This window comes from Belonocnema kinseyi, chromosome 1 (genome assembly GCF_010883055.1).
Source record: "Belonocnema kinseyi isolate 2016_QV_RU_SX_M_011 chromosome 1, B_treatae_v1, whole genome shotgun sequence".
In the NCBI taxonomy this organism is placed as follows: Eukaryota; Metazoa; Arthropoda; class Insecta; order Hymenoptera; family Cynipidae; genus Belonocnema; species Belonocnema kinseyi.
Genome location: NC_046657.1, coordinates 20,845,246 through 20,865,945, shown reverse-complemented (window position 1 = coordinate 20,865,945; position 20,700 = coordinate 20,845,246). Strand labels below are relative to the sequence as shown.

General features: G+C 33.2%; 1 protein-coding gene and 1 long non-coding RNA gene across 3 annotated transcripts in view; one reads left to right on the top strand and one right to left on the bottom strand.

Moving 5' to 3' along the window:
- LOC117174311 (thioredoxin domain-containing protein 15) overlaps window positions 1-2,283 on the bottom strand; it is a 21,487-nt gene extending 19,204 nt beyond the window's left edge. The window contains exon 1 of the mRNA XM_033363306.1: window positions 2,031-2,283. Within this exon, the coding sequence (XP_033219197.1) occupies window positions 2,031-2,076 (46 nt within the window). The 5' untranslated portion in view covers window positions 2,077-2,283. The remainder of the gene's footprint in view (window positions 1-2,030) is intronic.
- A 5,981-nt stretch (window positions 2,284-8,264) lies between these two features.
- Window positions 8,265-20,700, top strand: part of LOC117174798 — a 21,407-nt gene continuing 8,971 nt past the window's right edge. Inside the window, exons 1-3 of one of the 2 annotated variants that reach the window (XR_004467364.1) lie at window positions 8,265-8,378; window positions 8,557-8,801; window positions 15,415-15,567. This is a non-coding gene — a long non-coding RNA (uncharacterized LOC117174798). Of the gene's footprint in view, window positions 8,379-8,556; window positions 8,802-15,414; window positions 17,010-20,700 lie in introns of those variants that run through there. The other variant, XR_004467363.1, reaches the window with a different exon arrangement.

Here is a 20,700-nt window from a genome sequence, read left to right as displayed (position 1 = left end):
AAGATTAAATTTCAACTAAAAAGATGAATTTTTAATCAAAAAGATGAATTTTCTACCAAAAATTTGACTTCCTATAAAAATGTATAAATTTTTAACAGAACATTTTTAACAAAAATTTGAATTTAATACAAAAAATCTAAGGTAGATTTTCAGTTAAAAAAAATGACTTTTGAAGCAAAAAAAATCATTTTTTCAACATAATAGTAAAATTTTTAAACAATAAAATGAATTTTTAACCAAATACATAAATTTCCAACCTAAAATAGAATAGTTAAATTTTCAGTTCAAAAAATTACTTTTGAAGAAAAAATCGTTTTTTCAATATAATAGTTAAATTTTTAAGCAATAAAATGAATTTTTAAACAAATACATAAATTTCCAAACAAAAATATAATAGTTAAATTTTCAGTTAAAAAAAAAATAAATTTTAAGAAAAAATCGTTTTATTAACATAATAGTTAAATTTTTAATCAATAAAATGAATTTTTAACGAAATACATGCATTTCTACCAAAAAATCGAATAGTAAAATTTTCAGTTAAAAAAATTCGTTTTTTAACCAATAAAATTAATTTTTAACAAAATGCATGAATTTACAACAAAAAATCGAATAGTTAAATTTTCAGTTAAAGAAAAATAGTTATTTAACCAATAAAATTAATTTTGAACAAAATACATGCATTTCCAACAAAAAAAGAATAGTAAAATTTTCAGATAAAAAAACTTACTTTTTAAGGAAATTTTTTTTTTCAATTCCAACAAAAGATCGAAGAGTTCAATTTTCAGTTAAAAAATTACTTTTGAAGAAAGAATCGTTTAAGACAAAATAATTAATTAAATTAAAAAAATATTAAATAGATACATTTTTGCACGATTTTACAAAATATTTAAATATTCATCTGAAAAAATCAATTTTCTATAAAAAAGGATGAGTTTTTTAACAAAAATACGTGAGTTTTTAACCAAATAGTTGCATTTTCCACCAAAAAGGTGAATTTTCAGCTTAAAAAGAGGAGTTTCCAACAAAATGCTCAAATTTACATTAAAAAAAAAAATTGCTACCAAAAATAGAAATTATATTTTCAGTACAAATAATAATTTTGAAACTAAAAGGACTAAGAAATACTTGTGATTTGTAGCCATAAAGACGAAGTATCTGCAAGAAAATTCAGTTTTCAACCCAAAAATATTAAATTTCAAGAAAAAAGTTAATTTAGAACTGAATAGTTACATATTTTTCATAAAAATAGTTAGATTTTTTTATCAAATAGTTGAATCTTCAACCAAAAATATTAATTCTTGAATTTTTAAAACAAAAAAACGAATTACCTGCAAAAAAAGTTGAGGTTTTTAACCCGGAAAATATGAAATCTAAACAAAAAAGTACATTTACAACCCAATAGTTATATTTTTCATTAAAAAATAATTTATTTTCTACCAAATAGTCGAATTAAAAAAAAAAAAAATGAATTTCCAACAAAACAGTTAGTTTTCAAATGAATAGATTAATTTTTTTTATAAATAGTTGAATTTTGATGCAACAAGACAAATTATCTGCAAAAAGAGTTTTCAATAAAAAAAATGTGAAATTTCTATTTAAAAAGTTAGCTTTATACTACGCAGTTAATTTTTCATTCAAAATTATTTAATTTTCAACCAAATAGTTTTATCTTTAACCAAAAATATGAATTTACAACAAAAAAAGGTAATTTTAGACGAAATAGTTCAATTTTCTATAAAATTTTAGAATTTTGAAAACAAATACTGTAATCAGAATAATATTTTAACCTCATTAAACACCCCCTCGATTTTTATTTGAAAGCTGCAGAAATAATGTCAAATTCTTTTAGGATGACAGGGAATTTCTGATGTAAATTTTCCCCCACAAATTAATAATTAAAACTTCCTAAAAACTATTTTTCGATCATCCACAAAATCATTATTTTCATTAAAAAAATTTTCGGCAAAGTTTTGAATTGATCAATAAACCGCAATTGTATTAAATAATTATTTAAAGAATTAAGCACTCACCTTGAAGGACGATAACAATAAAAACTATCTTCTTGCAGAAGTGCATTTTAGAAACATAACCTAAAAATACGAATCACAACCTTCCTGGCGAGAATTCTAGATTATTCTAATTTTCGTTTTAAAAAAATAAATTTCACGCTCTCCAGATATTGAACAATTGCCTAATAACACTTTTTCCCCATTTGTTATTCAGTTATTCATTGAATAGAAAAGGTAAATATTGCAACGACTACAACTTTTTTTTTCATTTTATAACCCAACCTAACTTCGCTGAAAATCTTCCGATTGGTTCACATCTGAGAACTAAATTTGAAGGCGCCATATTTGAATTTGGGGATTATTTCATGTCGAAATATATTTTATTTAAAAAAAAATAATACGAATTTTCAACAGAATAAAAATAATTTTTAACCAAAAAGTTGCATTATTAACAAAAAAATTAAATTTTTAACCAAATGGATAAAATTCTATTTCGACGATATAGATAAATTTAAAACAAACGAAATTAATTCTCTACCAAATAGTTGAAATTTAAACCTATAAAGAAACATTTTTTAAGAAAAAAGAGATTTTTAAATGTTTAAATTTAACAACCAAACAAATTTTTAACAAAAAAGTTGATTTTCAGCATTATCGTTTAATTTTCAAGAAACTGTAGAATTTTCAAAACAATCAGGGAAATTTTTTACAAAAAAAGTTAAATTTTTATACAAAAATATGATTTTTCGACTAAGATGATGAATTAAAAAAAATCCAATAAAAAAGTTAACCTTGAACTAAAGAGGTGAATTTGGTGAAAAATTAATTTTTAACAAAGTAGTTTAATTTTTAATCAAGTACTTCGTTGAATTTACAGTCAAAAAGTTTTTTAAGCAAAATAGTTAAATTTTCTAAAACTCCATAAAAATAGTTATTTTTTTTTTTTACCAAATAATTCAATTTTCTACCGAAGCTATGAATTTCCAACAAAAAAGTCAATTTTTAATAAATAAAGGTGAATTTTCAACCATTAGGGTATTTTTTAACTAGGAAAGATACGTTTTACAACAAAAATGAAATAGGCAAATTACAGTTGAAAAACTTAAAAAAAAAACGAAATTTCGATCAGTTGAATTCTACCAAAAAAAGACAAATTTTTTACCACAATAGTTCAATCCTTTGACCAAAAAGTAGAATTATTAACAAACAAGATTAATTTTCTATCAACTCGTCCAATTTACAACCAAAAAGATCAATTTTCCAGTAAGAATATCAAGTTTATATAAAAGAAGGCCAATTTGTTTTGCCATGGCTGTTTACGTTTTGATTCCTGCGAATGCAGTCCAAGGTTATTTGAAGGCAACACTCAATACTGGACAGAAAGCGAAAGTTTGGTGTAAAAATTTAATGTTTCTACCCAATTGTTAAATTTTGAAACAAAAATGTCGAATTATGTACAATACAGTTAAGTTTTCAAACTGAAAATATGCGTTAAGGCTGTTGGAATGAGGTGTACAAAAATGGCGAAATCTATTAAGCCCTACCAACGACCGACGATAATTCGGTTTTTGGGGTTTAAAAATGCACTTTAAAAATTGTCTAGACGCTATTAGGGGGTTCGCAATGACAGTAAGAGGATAAAGTCTCTGGTTTCTCGAAAAAAAATCGGTGACTGCTAAAAAATAAGAGTAAAGTGGTATAGCAACGAAGTGGAGTGCGCAGGAAGCCGATTCACAGTTGATGGTGCTGATAACTTAACCGTACTTGAACGTACTAAAAAAATGCACTGTTAGTAAAATTATTCTTCTTTTCGCAGGAACATCGATAAGTTACTGGTAAGTTCTCGAGAATTTAACTTTTTCACCGAAATAAATGTAAAGTTTTGAGTTCAAATGGTTTTGAATGTTACCTGTGATGATTTTTAGTACTTTCCCTCATAACAATAGGAAATTTTTGCCACTAATTTGGATTTATTAGACGCAGAATTTTATGACATTTTGTGTTTAATGTGGAAATATTGATCAGACTAAGTAATCACAACACTAATATTCAATATAAGCTGTATCTTTTCTACCTAACGATTTTGATTCTTATAAGCCTTTTAGCTGCTTAGTCACTCCAGAAACTAGATTATAGTTAGCATATTCAGGAATGACTATCAGGCTGAGGGTACCTTTTTACGGATGCGCTTTGAATTAATCGTGGCATTAATATTTTTGATATGATTACTTTCTAGCTATTCTGTTGGTTTATGGCAAATTTTATTGGTTAATAAACTAGATGCAAGCTCAATGTGTTAAATTAATTCCACGATTAATTCAAAACAGGTCTCCGTGAAAAGGTACCCTGAGTAATTTTAATTACATTATCAATTCTCCAAGACTGATCAACGACTGTTCTACGTAAACTATTTCTCTTTAGCTGAGTATCTAGGTACTTAGTTTTGTTAATACGAAAACTTATAATTGTTAAGGAATATAAAATTTTATTTAAAACTTGTTCGAAACTAAAGTTTAATAATCATGTTTCAAAGAATTCATGTAATCGATAAATAAAATTCTATTCTGAAAAAATATGAAGTATATGGTATATAAAATTAAAAAATTATTTTAATTTTCAATGTTTATTGTTATTTAATTTTAAGTGCTTAGAGTATAAACATTATTTAGCTTAAAAAACAGAAAATAATAGTAAAAAATAAAAGTAAATTCTCGATAAATTCTCGCATTCTAGGTAACATACGGTAACGTTCTCCGTTACCTTCTCCAAATCTTTGTTACCGAGAATTTTCTAACCCTAAAGCTAATCAGCGCCGCGATTTCGCCTGGTGGTCACCGGCCAACTCTCGTCGAATTTAAGTTCAGGTTATATAACCGAGAATATGATAGAATTTAGGAGAATTTATGATTGTTAACGATATTTGTATTGTTCAAGTTATATCAGTGATTGTATGTACATTATTTTTTTAACTCAGATATATTCAGGAATTAAAGTGTTTCTTATACTTTAAAATGTTCAAATGCATTAATTTATTTCAAACAAAACAAAGTTTTTTTTTTTTACTTTAAAAGATAATTTTTTAACAAAATACTGGAATTTTTGACATAAAAGTTGAATATTCAACTTTAAAAGACAAATTGTCAACAAAAAAGTGTCATAATTTATATTTTAATCCAAAACGAATGAAATTTATACAACAAAAGAAAATAATTTTAATACCAAAAAGACAAATTTCCAACAAATAAAGATTTTTCACTCAAAAAATAAATAAAAGTTTCTCTAAATTATGGAACCTTTAAATTAAAAGACAAATATTCTTCACGAAAATGCAATTTTTAAAGAAAAAATATGAGTGTTAGACAAAAAATTAATTTTCCACAAAACTGATGCGTTTTTACGCGAATCAAAGGAAATTTCAAACTAAAAAATAATTTTTTACAAAAAAGCGCGACTTTTTAACTAAATAATACCAATCTTAAAAAATGTAAAATTGCCATTTTCTGTTAAAAAAGAATTCTAAAATAAAAAAGAAATATTTTCCAATAAACAGTTAAATGTTCCACCAGACACAGGCCTAATAAAAAAATTCACAAAGTAGCTTAACTTTGATCCAAGTAGTTGAAGTTTCAATTAAAAAGATTAATTTATAACAAGATAATTAAACTTTCAACCGACGAGATTACTTTTCGACTTAAAATATAAATCTTTAACAAAAAAGTGTTTTCTTAACAAAACGATTCAAGCCAATGTTTTAAACAAATTCTATTCTCAAGCAAAGAAGAACGATTTTTAACCAAAAAGTTGCATTTTCATACAAAAAATTTAATTTTTTCTATAACGGATGAAGTTTTAAATCAGGAAGATAAATTTAAAAAAACAGTTGAATTTTCTGTTAAAAAAGATTTTAGTGGAGTTTTCACGATCGAACTATGAATTAAAAAAAAAATTAATTTTCTACCAAAAAAATTCAATTTTCAATCCAAAAAGACGAATTTGTAACCAAAAAGGATGACTTTTTAACAAAATCGTTCAATTCTCTAGCAAATGGTTGCATTTTTATCAGAAAATATGAAATTTATCTTAAAGCAAAAGAATTTTTTATTACAAAAAAAATTGAGATTTCAACCGAAAAAGATTCTAGTTAACTCAGTAACATCAAAAATTGAACTTTTGTAACAAAAAAAAAGTTGAATTTTCAATACAAAAATACGAATTTTTTCAACCCACAAGGATGAATTTTGAACTTTCATCCAGGAAATAATTCAGTTCATTTTTCAACACCAAAATATAAATTTTAAACAAAAAGTAAATTTTCTACGAAATTGTTCAGTTTTCAATAAAATAGTATAATAGCTTAATTTGAAACCAAACAGTTCCATTTTTATCAAAAAAAGATTTAATTTCTGCTAAAGCAGGTAAACTTTAAAATAAAAAAGACAAAATTCCAAAAAAAGAGTTGAGTTTTCAACCGAAAAGTTGACGAAAAAATGCAATTTTCCATTAAGGGCATGTGATATTTCGTCGTGTGGTCAATCGAGTACAGTTCCGACGGCTTTTTTTCCACAAAAATGAAAATGTTCAAAAACTGAATTCGGAGATGCTATAAAATATCATGACGGACGTCCCCAGACTCTTTTTTCAGAGATAATAACAAAAAAATGTTATTGTGTTAATTACCAAATTTTATGCATGTGTATTATTTTGTGGTTAGGGTGATTTTTAGATCTCTGTCATTCCGATAATGTAGGTCTCTATTGTACCGATTCTGTCGGTAAGAACTCTATAATAATTATGGTGTAATCATGGACTAGATCTGATGAAACTTTGAAACTAATGTTCAATTTTTCGCCACTGGGGAATTATTTATCAAATAAAATGTTTGGATTGCCTGCAAACAAGCTTAGTTCCAGGAGATTAGTTACTATGTTTATTTGCAAGTCCAAAGTTTTCGGCCAAAAATATTGTGTAGTTTGGAAGTAACGCACAGGAGAATTGTAACATACATAACCTCCAAATATACACACGTTGTTAGCAATATCAAAAATTTTTTTGGAAAAAAAAACACAAATTAAGTGTTCGGGGACGTCCGTGAGCATGTTCGCTATCATTTCCCAAATTTTTAAGACAAAATATTGATTATTCTAGAAAAAAGCCGTCGGAACCTAAAACTGGTAAAATCGATACTAATTCCTAAGCGCTATGCAAATTAATCAGATTTTGCTAAATTAAAACTTTTTTGAATTAAACTAAAAAAAAGTGTGTGGGGACGTCCGTTAGCATGGTCGGTATCATGTCCCAAATTTTTAAGACAAACTATTGATTATGAAAGACAAAAAGCGGTCGGAACCTAAAACTCGTAAAATCGATAATTTTCTAAGTATCACATGCCCTTAATTAAAATAAATTGTGAGATTCTTATAAATTCTCAGAGTATTTATTTCTCGGTTATATTCTCGGTAATATTCTTATTCTCGTTACCGTTCTCAAAGTAATATAACCGGCTCAGAAACAATTATGCCAATATGGCACCCTGTGCTACTGTGCTTGCGTTGGGGCTGCGCGCTGATTGGCCATACTTTGCGCGCAATTCAAAATTTCTTTATAAAACAATTTTTGTAATTGAAGTAAAGAACTATTAAAATATGCACAAGGATATATACAAATTGTCTAACTTTTGATTTCAGACAAAAAAATATAACAAATATATTATATAAATAACAGTTTATTTTCATTGAATTCCAAAGACTAACTTATATTTTACGAAACATTTTATTTAAAAAGAAATTTCTTGGAAAAGTGATTGAAAATAATTATTTATAAATTTTTTATCGATAAGAAAAATATTCTGAGCTGAATTTTTTTAAGAAAAATTCAAATATTATCATTATTATATTCTGTAATTAACTTCTGTATATTAAGCTGCTGAAACATTATATGGTATTTCAAAAAATGTATCTATTACAAAACGTCTTGTGAACTATAAGTCAGCTTTTGTAGTTCAATTAAAATAAACTATTATTCATCAAATATGTGTTATACACTTTGTTCTTGTCTGAAATCAAAAGTTTCATAATTTTTATACATTCTTGTGCATATTTTAATAATTATTTATTTAAATCACAAGAATTGTTTTTTCATTTAATTTTGAATTGCGCGCCAAGTTTGGTTAATTAGCGCTCAGCTCTAACGCAAGCGCAGTAGGTCAGGTGCCAACATTGGCATCATTGCTCAGAACTGCTCAGAACTCTAGCTGCCTAGCTGCGGTTCAATGATTAATCGCATGAATTTAATCATAAATAATACAAATAATTGAATAATCAATATTCTTCATCAGTTCTGCGCGACAGAATGCAGTACCAATTTGTAAAGGTAAGTAAAATATGTATCGTAAAGTAAATAGAATAAAAATCTGACACCTGTTGACATCGGGATTTATAACATCAAATTGCATTTTGTTTCGTTCGGTATTTTTTTTGAGGAAACAGTGGATAAATAATTTGTTGTAATGTTATTTCTTCCATAATAAATATTTGTCCCCTTTTCACAGTCACATACAAGACTGAAACAATATTACACAAAACTCTTTTGGATGCTTATGGCTGTTCTCCAATTAAACACGAGGGACAGAATCAGAAGTATTCAGAATAACCGAAACCAATTTTATGCCCCTGTTTTCACGTAAAATCAAACGAAGACAGTTTTTCTGAAGTCAGAAAAATTTTGAATTCTGGCACGTTTTATTTCTGCTCAAAGCCGATACAAGTCATCGATTACCGACAGCAGATTCTTCCGGTTAGTATTTATTTCAATTTTTATTCATGGATTTTATTCATAATTTTAAGGAATTTAAAGGTTTCCAACATATATTAAGAAATTTTTAAAGATTTTCTTTCAAGTTTAGGACATTTTAAACATTCCAATGAATTTTCAGTTGATTTAAATAATTTGAAGCGATTGGACAGGTTTTAGGGTATTTAAAAAATTTTGATTTATTTTCTAGGTCTTCAAAAATTTCTTAAATATAGATGTCGTTTCAGTTTAGGATAAAAGGTATACAAGATAAGTTCTTCATTAAGCAAAATTAAACTATTATTTTCATTAATAAATCCTTTCTCAATTTTATTATGTAATTTATTTTTACGTTTTATCAAGACAAAAAAACCGGCGCTGCCGTGCGGCCGTAAATATTTTATATTTATACTTGCCACTCCCAGAACAGTGACTCCATCATCTGCAAACGTTTTTCGCTCCCACAAAATATATATTGTTTTAAATGTCTCTCCCACTTGCCATGTCTGGGTTTTGCTACAAAATTTTCTTTTGGGTTGGCTTTTTTCCGGGCTTTTAGATTTTCTTCATCTTTTGACACGTAAAAGAAATAACATTTTTCGGAGCAGTTTTCAGAACCTGACTTACATCCAGGAACAATTTTCCACACATTTTACTTAATTTATTTGCCAAATTTAATATTAATAATATTTCTTAATTCTTAAAGTTTAATTTGTTACTCAGAAAACCGATTGTTATTGCGAAAACCATCGATCAGAATAATTTTCCACTATAATTCTTCCTATTCTTGCCACATAAACATAAGCTGGAAAATTCCCAGCGCCATCTGCACGCCGCGCTTCACTTGATCTTAGTAGTGAACTAATGTTGATGCAGGCGGCTGGTTTAGGCACTTCATTTGGGTAGGAACCTCGCTGAAAATTATTTAATCTTTTTCCTGAACCCCGACATTTTTCGAATGTTCGAATTTTTTTTATACATAAAATATCGGCCTCAAACTTTGAGAGATGCAATAGCCGAATGAAAACTACGTTAAAATACAAAGTTTAATAATAAAAGAAGAAAAAAAAATATTTCAACTAAATCTTATCCGGCACACAACATTGGACTCTGCTATCAATTCCATCGGCATCAGCCGGTACCCTGGCGGCCACTAGACGGCAAAAAAGTATTCTGTGAACTGATAAAGTAAGGTGGTTAGTATATTTATTTGACTGTGTCACATGCCTTTTAAATAAAAAGACCGACTTTTTTTGGAAAAATCAATTTAAAATTTTTATTCATGTTTACTTCAACTCGTGCTTAGTCTCCCAGTTTTTAGTATTTTTTAATATAATTTCTAGGGAACGTAGTTCGAAATATCCTTCGACTGATATATTAAAAGGAATTCAAAAATTTGTTAAAAAAATTGTTAATTTTTTTCTGTTGCGTGGCGCACATCCCTGGCGGACTGAAGGAACCGAAAGGAGCCTCTACAAAGTACCCAAGAAGACCCGACTGAGCCTGCCTTCGGTTCCTTCTTAAAAAACTCCAAAAAAAGGATCAAATTTTAAATTATTGAAATTCGGATTCGACGTTAAAATTTGCATTAGAAACTCACGGAGTAAGCACAATACTTTTTCTTGCAGCGTTAAAAACTTTAAAAAATACAATAACTGCTATTCACATAGGACGAAGGCGGCTTCAAGTGCATCTTTTTTTAGTAGCAGTTAATAAGCGTTCCGTCGGTAACTATAAGAATTTTGTCTGGATGCTAGCGCCACGTAGTGGAAATCGCAGATAACAACGCTGCAATTCAAGTCAGAGAGAATTTTATTCTTAAACTTCGCGCGCAACATACTACTTGAGCTATTATGTAGAGGGAATTAATTTGACTAAAATTTCATTAACTTACAACACAAAATAACTTTCATAAATTGAAGAAAAATAGACGTAAAATTAAAGTATTTCCAAAAAGAAATATTAAAAGTAATGTAATACTTACTGGTCATGTATATCTATTTTTTAAACTCAGAAAATACTGTTTTCAGAATTCTTTTTGTCATTAAAATTAGGTTATTTAAAAAACATTTGTAGCCTGAAGTTGGCATATTTTCACTCTAAAAATTAAAACTGGATATGGCTTACTATAATTCTAACTTGTTATTAGCATCGATATTTTAATTAATAAGTGCGGGGCTTACAGCATAAATTCCAGAGAAAGCTTCATTTAAAAACATAAGTTTAACAATAAATGAACATAAAAATAATAATAACTCAAAATGTTTAAAAAGTGGACATGGCGTACTATAACTTTGGGGCGCGAGCTGGTCTGCATAAAATAGGAAGGAGGAATAGAAAGGCTAGTCATGGGATCGGTTTGCTTTTCATATGACAGCGATACCAATCCACCAGTGGAGGTACGTACACTGGTAGAATACTGCAAGGTAAGGGGTCTTCCTCTTTTGCTGGGGTGCGATGCTAACTCTCACCATACTTTATGGGGTAGAACGGACATCAGCTCAAGAGGTAAGGACCTATTGGAATACCTAATCACCACTGACTTAGATATTCTTGATACGGGGAACACCCCGAAGTTTCGTAATTCGCTCAGGATGGAAGTCATTGATATCACACTACCGTTAGTTTTACAGATAACATCAAGAAGTGGAGAGTCTCAGGTGAACCTACTCTCTCAGATCACTCACTGATAGAGTTCGTGTTGGAATTCGCTGTACCCATCGGCCCTAAATGGGTCCTAAATCGAAAAAGAACGCACTGTGGTCAGTTTTCCACAGAATTAAGAAGTGCACTTTCAGGGGTGCCCAGGTCAATTAGAGACGTGGATACCCTGGAGATGGCGGCCTAGATTTTCACGGGAGCCATCTAATCTACTTATGAAAGTAATTGTCGACCTTCAAAAGTCCGAAAGGCTGGAGAGACACACTGGTGGAATACGAAACTCGAAGAGCTTCGCAGGAAAACCAGAGATAGGTTCAGACGTGCCAGTTCTGACAAAACGAAGAAACTATGAACTTCATTTACATCGATGAGGGATAAGTATAGGAGTGCAATACGTAAGGTAAAGCATGAAAGCTGGACCAACTTTTGCTGGGCCTGAAACGGCGACTAACTAACGAGAGCCAGGGGTTAGCTGGGGTTAGCCAGAGCTAACCCCAGCCAGATCCAGGTAGGCCCTGAAGACCTTTAGTCCTTACAAGTTTCCTGGTCCGGATGGCATATATCCAGTCATCTTACAGAGGGCTGGTGAGATCATCATTGGGCCGATTGTAAGACTTGCTAGGGCTAGTCTGCCGTTGGGTCATGTTCCGAAGGCATGGAGGGGTGCGAGAGTAGTCTTTATTCCGAAGGTAGGCAGGATCCGTTATACTTCACCCAAGGATTTTTGACCCATTAGCATCACATCTTTCCTACTAAAAACAGTGAAAAGACTCGTGGATAGGTATATCCGCGATAAGGTCTTGTCAAGTAGTCCTCTTCACAAGCAAAAACACGCCTATAGGGCTGGTCACTCGACTGAGACGGCCCTAAGCACTGCAGTTAACCTAATTGAAGGACAACTGAAGCAGAAAGGCCTCACGATTGGAACCTTCATATTCATCGAAGGAGGCCATGATCGCACCCGGTTTTCCCAAAGCAGTCGTTGAATGGACCTACCATATGTTGGCCAATAGGAATCTAACCACGGCTAAGGGTGATACCATTTTATGTGGAACCGTTAATTCGGGATGTCCGGAGGGAGGTGTTTTATCACCCTTTCTGTGGTGCCTGGTAGTGGATGAACTGCTTCATCTACTCACGAGTCCGGGCAACCACGTTATAGGCTATGCGGACGATATACTGGCCATTGTACGCGGTCAGCATCTGGATGCGCTCTTCGAAGAAATGCAGCAAGCACTAAGAATAGTAGATGCATGGTTTAAGAGGACTGAACTATCAATCAATCCGAGTAAGACGGATGCAGTTGTATTCACAAGAAGGTATAAGTGGAGAACCACGAGTACATTAAAATTGGCTGGACAAAAACTGGAAATCAAAGGGCAAGCCAAATAGCTAAGAGTCATTCTGGATAAGAAACCTGTCATGGAACGAGCACCTGGAAAACAAGTGCAAGAAGCTAGTAGCGACTCTTCGGCTTTGTATAAGAGCCATAGGGAAAAGCTGGGGCTTGACACCGGAGACACTTATGTGGATCTACACAGCGATTCTGCGACGCAGACTATCCTATGCGGCAGTCGTCTGGTGGAGCAGGGTCGAACTTTCTATTGTGAAGTCCTGACTGGAAAGGATCAGGGGACTAATTCTGAAAGGTATCACTGGTGCCTCGAAATCGACACCCAGGATTGCCCTGGGGGCACTAATAGGTTTGGAGCCCCTCCATCTCACCATAAGGACTGTGGCTGCGAAGGCGGCTTGGATATTCAATATGGTAAACGATAGCAGTATCTCGACAGTTATGCGGATACCAATCGACATCGCTAGGAGGCCGACACAGAGCATGCTCAGGGACAAAATGTCCATATTTTGCTACCTCTTCGACGAGAAGTACCGAGTTAGCTTATCGACAAAAGAGGAACGGGCTAGCGATGAGGCACACCTTCCCAGTGATGGAGACAACTCGTTTACAAATGGCTCCAGGAACAAGGAGAACGCTGGAGCAGGTGTATATCACAGAAGGAACGGAATGAGCTTCACAATTGTGATGGGTTCCTACGCAACAGTCTACAATCTCAAATTATGGCCTTGCTTCAGTGCGCCGATACGGCAATGGAGTATGACGATAAAAGAAACATTCGCATCTACTCAGATAGCAGGCCTGCTATCATGGTTTTGAATGGAACAACGACCACGTCGCTACTAGTATGGGAGTGCTTTGAGGCACTAAATAAGCGAGCTACATAAAACCGGGTCACTCTGCCCTAGACAGAGTGGCAATGAGATATCGGACAGGCTGGCAAAGCTAGCAGCAAAGGAAAATTTTACTGGACCTGAGCCAGTTGTACGCATTTCCATTAGTTTGGTTACTAAAGATATTAACAGTTGGCTGACCGAGGAACATCAGAATGAGTGGGATTCGGTCTCTGGCTGCTGACAGGCTAAAACACTCTTGGGCTCAAAGCTAAACCCTCATCGAGCGAAAGAAATACTTAAGCTCGGGAGGAATGAAGTCAAAGTCCCAACAGAAATGTTTATAGGACATGGAAACCTCCGGTATCGCAGACATAAGATAGGGATTGAAGAAAGTACCTTCTGTCGTCTTTGCGGAAAGGATAATGAGACTTCCACTCATATTCTTTGTCACTGCCCTGCGCTTGCGGGAAACGTGTAACACTCACAGGCAGTTACTGCATCAATGAGTGAAATATCAGCTAACAGCGTGGCTGCGGTCTTCTGCTTATGGAGACTGTTTTGGGGCCTTGCTCAAGGCTTATAAAGGGAGGCAACGGGATCACCCAAGCGTCAGGGGCTGTGACGGTCTCAACCCAGAATATTAATGATAATAAATTCCGTAAACAGAATGTGCATATCAAAGCAAACAAGGATCTTATTAGTAATCATAAGTTCAGAAAGCATAATATTTATGTTAAAGACGTTTATATATTTTTAAATTAATAATAATTAAAAATGAAAAAGCTTATAAATTAAAATAAATTTTTTCCAACTTCCGATTCGGCTAATTGTCAGAGATTATATGCTTTTAAGATTTGTTTCAAAAACAGAACCATTCTATTTTACGTTATATTAAATTAATAAGTTAGTTTACATTATGCAATGTTATTTATTTATTCATAATATTTTGATATTACTTGAGAGCGCGAATCACCTAGCCGCTAACGACTTAAGACGTTAATAATTTCTTGAATATTAATTTGATTGGGCTAAAATTTTCCACAAAACTTCTACTGTTGTCAACAACTTTCTCGCTGAAAATTTTTTGTTGCTCAAAATTCGCTATATAAATGAAACGCTAAAGATAGAGAAGTCCGATTGTGCGACACGCATCAGGAAAAAATTAACAACCATTTGTTTAAACACATTTTTTAACTCCTTTTGATCTATCAGTCGAAGGATATTTCGAACTACACTGCCCACAAATTTTATTTAAAAAGACTAAAAACTGGCAGACTGAGCATGAGTTGAAGGGAAAAACTAATTAAAATAGATTTTTACAAAAAAGTCCGTTTTTTTGCTTTTAACTAGAAAAATAAAAAAGCTACAACTTTCTGTTTGCGAGAAAAAGATGCGCAATGAAATTCCACATACGGATATATTATTTGAAAATTAAAATTCGAAATTTTTGCTCAAGGCCTCCAGGGTTCTTCCCACTCCCAGAGAAATAAGTTTATGAGCTCTTATTCGAACCGACAGCTTAATTTCTCTCTAGAATTTCGAGATATTTAAAGAAATTGTGTAGGATTTCAGGAAATATCTTCGGACTTGCATGGGACTATATAATATTTCAATGGATTTCAAAGAATTTATTTACGAGAATGGACGTATGTCGTCTGGGTTGGAACATTATTAATATACATTAGTCAATCTTAGTCGACGGCTACCCTGTCAAACGTTAAATTGTTGTATCTTCAAAAATCATTTCTACCCTTTTCTGTTACAGATTTTGGTTTGTGAGATAACAGTGAAAAGGTTAAGGAAACTGCTGAAGGGGAAAATGGATTTGGCAGAGAGAAATTAAATTTTCACAGATAGAGAAGAGGAAGTGCAAAGGATCGAGATCGAGGCCGTGGAATTAGAAAAGGAAGGGGACGAGGTTAGTTAAATCGCAAAAACAACCGTTTTTTTTGCGAGTTCGTCAGGATTATTATTTCCAGTTATTACCTTATTTCTCTATTAGTTTTAAAGAGGATAAATAAGAAGGTAGAAACGCTCTTGAACAAATTTAAGGAATTCGAGAAGAAAAAACATAAATTAGCAGCAGACACCAAAGATAACAAAGAAAGTGTCTAGCCTGATACGAAAGCTATCCAGAAAATAATCATGCGACAACGAAAAAATGTTATTCACAAATAATGTTGATTTCATGGAATGGTTCGTTGGAAAAAGTTTTTGTAATTGGATTTCTTCTCACTGTTGCTTCTTACTTCTTTAAAGAATAATGGTTGTATTTTATTAAAAGACTACCAATTTTCAAAATTTGGTAAGAAGCTGTATTAAGATAAAATCCAAATACAAAAAAATATAGGTAAAATAACTTTCGTGTAAGTTTTAAATTGTATGTTTTGCATTTTTTTAAATTTGAGTTAGATATCGTGCTAAAAATCAGGCTTCCGCGGGAACAAAGTCTTCTATGGTTTTAGGAATGGTAATAATAGTGCCACTTATTTCTAATGAAAATACCATTCTTTCCACGAAAAGAGTACTGTCGCTTCTTACCAATTAAAAAAAAATTGTTGGACTTTATTAAAAGTTTTCGTAAATTGGTAACAACTGATAGTAAGATATAATTCAGTTACCAAGAACACTGTTAAGGTTCTTTTTTTGCAAGTTTTAAAATACTATTTTAAAAATATTGTTTTTGATTTGAAATATCATCAGTAATATTATTTTGATTCTTAGTATTATAGAAAAAAAATTTCCATACATCTGATTTCTTGCACAATTACCATAATCTGCTTCACTCGATAAAAATATTTGCATTTTTAATTGTTAAAAACTATTAAAATTATAATTTGCAGTGGTACAGTTGGAAACCCTTGTAACTTAAAATTGTTGTTATATTTGCAAATTTAGCATTGTCAGTCCATGTGTCCGGTCTAAATACCCACATTACCAACTTTAAAAAAAAATCAAGTTCATGTTAACACGAAATGAGATATCAAGTCGAATGTTGGGATAATTAAATAAAAGGTACTATGGACGGCTTGTTTGGTCATAATTATTTTGATTTCTGAAATAAAAATAAATGAAAAGTAATTTTTGTTTTGTAAATACAAACACGTTGGACCAGATAAAAATATTGAGTACCTTCTATGTTTCCTTCTTAAAACTTGAAACTCGATATCTTATTGTTTGTAGATAATAGTTGTTAAAAACTCAGCGCCGGTGATATAGATATTTGCTTACGAGTTGCATACTTCACCTGCAAAAACTAGTTACTAAACTTAAATATAATTTTCAACTGCATATAATTTTTTAATATAATTCGCTCAGTTTTTAAACTCAAGACTTAAAAACATTAAAATTTTTTAAATTTATAGTGTTTTTCATTTAAAAGCAAGTTAAAAAATAAATTCAATTCATCAAGAAGTTTTTCAATTATTTAAAAAAATATATAAATGAGGAAAATATTAAAATACGTATATTAATAATTAATAATAATGATGCCGTTAGAAATTAAAAATAACGGAAAATTTCGATAATTAGTAGTATTCATGAAAAAGAAACATTTGTCAAATAATAATTTTTTTCATGCATCTTCATGATGATGAAATGCGACTTATAAAGCTCGCAGCATGTGTCATGTTCCGTGATGGCAAAATGTGACGCATAATGATTCGCAGCTAATTGACCATCATTCAATGCTAGCGAGATGTACGCGTTGTCTCTTCCACTCACGAGGTTGCACGTTTTCTCGCAAAGTTTTGAAGATATTTTGTTCTTTTTTTGTTGCTTGAAGGTACGTTCAAAGGGCTAGAACGCACTTACCTAATAAATTGTCCAGTCCCCATTGTTGTCTAGAATAGCCTAACACCTTCTCGGCATACTCTCGGCCAATTTTTCTGAATAATCAATAGAGAATGAGCGCTATATCTCCCTGATATGTCGACAGAGCTGCTTCAAGGTGAACATACGCCTTCCAGCAAGTATCCTCTTCATTATACACCAGACTTTTTTAAACGATTTAGCATCGGGGGAACTTGCAGGCCAGCTCATCGTGTTGATGGCATTTTTAATTTTGCAGGTCTTGCAGAGACGGCTCCGATGTTTGGGGTCGTTGTCTTCTTGTAAGAGCCAATCGTCATTTTTGGGTCCAAACATCTTATCAACAGATCTTAAGAGACCACGCTTGTATATTTGAAGCATTTTTTTGCATTCAAATTCTCTGTTAATAGTTCTAAACAGCCGAAGCCATTGATTGGATGAATATATGGGTGTTTCTACGACCGCAGTAATGGCCAATTCTAGCTCTAGCGCGTGGACACCATACTTTTGTCCTAGAAACAATGAATTCTTGAGTAACAGTGTGGAGGGGCGTGTCAGAATGAAGTTCAATAATTCACCTCCAGAAATGGGTAAATTTGGACTATCGTCGTGAACTTTTTTGTTGTAAGGAAACATTAAAAACGACAGTGTGACCATTGCTTAAGGCAACAATATCGTTTGTATCTATAGCGTGGGTCCAAGTGCGTTTTCCAGTTCGTTCCAGCACACGTATGTATAAACACGATATGGCTTTGCCGTGATGCTGTTCCAGCGTATCCTATTCATACTGAGAAGAAGGCAAAATATGCAAGCGCAAGCAGTGAGCAAAACAAAGAGAGGCCCATCTCCACGCCGTGGAGATACGCTCCTTCACGAGTTTGGGTGCATGTTAACTGGTTCTACGACATCTTTCTGGGCTAAAAATTGATAGTAAAACGTGGATTTAGAATTGGTCAATTCTTGAACAGTCAGGTGGAAAATGCTACAGCAGTGTCTAACAGTCGACCAAGTTTTGCCCAAATCATAGACTTTACTGCATGGGGAAAAAATTGGCAAAACCTGGACTCCACGTTCTGTTTACTGGGACGTTTTACATGAGCCCATGCCCAAAACGATGCTTCGTCTGATGAGACGAATCTTCGCCTCAGCTAATCTGCGTCTTATTTTGTTTACGCTCACGTTTATTCCATTTTTAGAGTGTTTGGTCTTCGATTGACGTAGCCGCAGAGTGAGCTTACTCTGCAATAGCCCGATGATGGCTTTGTGTTCCTTTCGCGTCGTGGCTCGCTTCTCCACTTGTTTTAGCAGGCCGTTAATGATTTTTGACTCCCAAAATTGCTGAACCCACTGCGGGACGAAGTTTTTAGCCTTTCCAAGCCTTTTAGCAGCAGCGGAGTATGTTTAATGTGGACCTAGTAGATGGGTGCACAAGAAGACCGCTTCAAAACGTTTACTGTAAACAGCACTCATCTTACTATAATTTAGCTCTCTTCAGCTGATCGAGCCATACTGAAACGAGTTGACTAGTCTCTTCTAGCTCGTTGAACGTACAGTCACACCAAAAAAGAAATATGGAAAATATCTTCAAAACTTTCCGAGAAAACGCGTAACCTCGTGAGTGGAACAGACTGTACGCGTTCTCGCACGCAATGCACATGAAACACACACATGCGGGTAAGGAGGTAGCTCTTGATTTGTATATGTCTCCTTTTTGTGATGGCGCCCCCTAGCGGTTCGAGTAAGATTCTCTTTCTGCTTATCAACGATAGGAAAGCCATCTTTTTCGCCTCAGGACAATCCGCGCAAGTAACGAACAACCTAGGGAGAGGTGGAGGTGACAGTCGGATTGGAGAGGTCTGCAGATCTAAAACATCCTCTTCTCCGAGGGGCTGCGTCGAAGTACCCGAGATCCGTGAGCTTGGTTCTCCTGAGAGGAAAGGCTCCTGTTACAGTGAAAAGTCTCCAAGGTCGGTTAGTTGAAACAGAGGGGCCTGGATGAATTGACGTAGAAACAAGTTCTCCAAGTTTGTCAAGGGCCCGTCATTAGGTTGGCCTGGGGGTGAAAAACGGTTTAGTGAAGCCTCGTAGTTCGATGTGTAGGACTCGTCATTTGGGAAGATCTCGTAGGAATGAGGCGCTGAGAGAGTACTGCCGTTATACCCCGGGCAAGTGGGTTCATATTCTTCAACGCGATAGTCGGAATAGTCACCTGTACTCCGGGTGGAGCGTTTCATAACTCTTCAAACGCCTTCTTGGTGTTGCTCACTTATCCTCTTATGCAGACTCTGTTTCTTTTTCGCCGGCTCCATCTGCATTCAGAGATAGCTCCGATGTCGATATTTTCCCCCTTTTTGTTTGCCCACCCGAAAAGTGAAGGAACAGTAGTTTAGTTTTGGAGCGTAAGTTAGAGAATGAAGTTCGATACCCAAGCAGGAATAGAAGGAACATAAACTAGCAGCTTTAGAAACCATATCCTTGTAAGAGAACCGTAGGTCAATGGATTACAAACAATAAGAACCTCGATCCTAAGAAAGAAACGTAGGATGATATATTAGGTAGAATAAGGAGAACCGTAGGATAATAGAGTAGAAAGAATAAAAAGAACCTCAATCCTAAGAAAGAGAACCGTAGGTTAATGGGCTAAAAATAAGAAAAAGAACCTTGATCCTAAGGAAGAACCGTAGGATAATAGATTAAAAAGAATAGGGAAAAACTCGATCCTCAGAAAGAACCGTAGGATAATAGAATAAAAAGAATAAGGAGAACCTCGATCCTAAGAAAGAGAACCGTAGGTTAATGGTTTAAAAAGAATAAAAAGAACCTGGATCCTAAAAAAGAACCGTAGAATAATAGATTAAAAAGAATATTATTTGGTTTAGGGGGGTAATCAACAAGGAAAAACACCAGACTGACCACTCAAATAGGAAGGCTCTTTAGTTTATATTAAACTGAACGTCGCAAAAGAAATCAGTTTCGACGGCAAACGCGAACTTGAATAACGTGTACGGTACAGAGAGTTGCGATCGCGGTTCGACAGCTCAGGCCAGGGTCACGTGCTGCATCGATCGTAGCGCGGGTGAAAAAGCGTTCGTTCGTACTGAAGTCCTGGCGAGAACTAACTCGGTGGCAGTGCTGCCAAACCAAATCGTTGGGGAATCCGTATACACTAGCGTTTAGGGTGGGGGGAAGTTCCTAAAAATCCGTAAAAATCCGATTTCCACAAAACTTTGAATAATTGCTG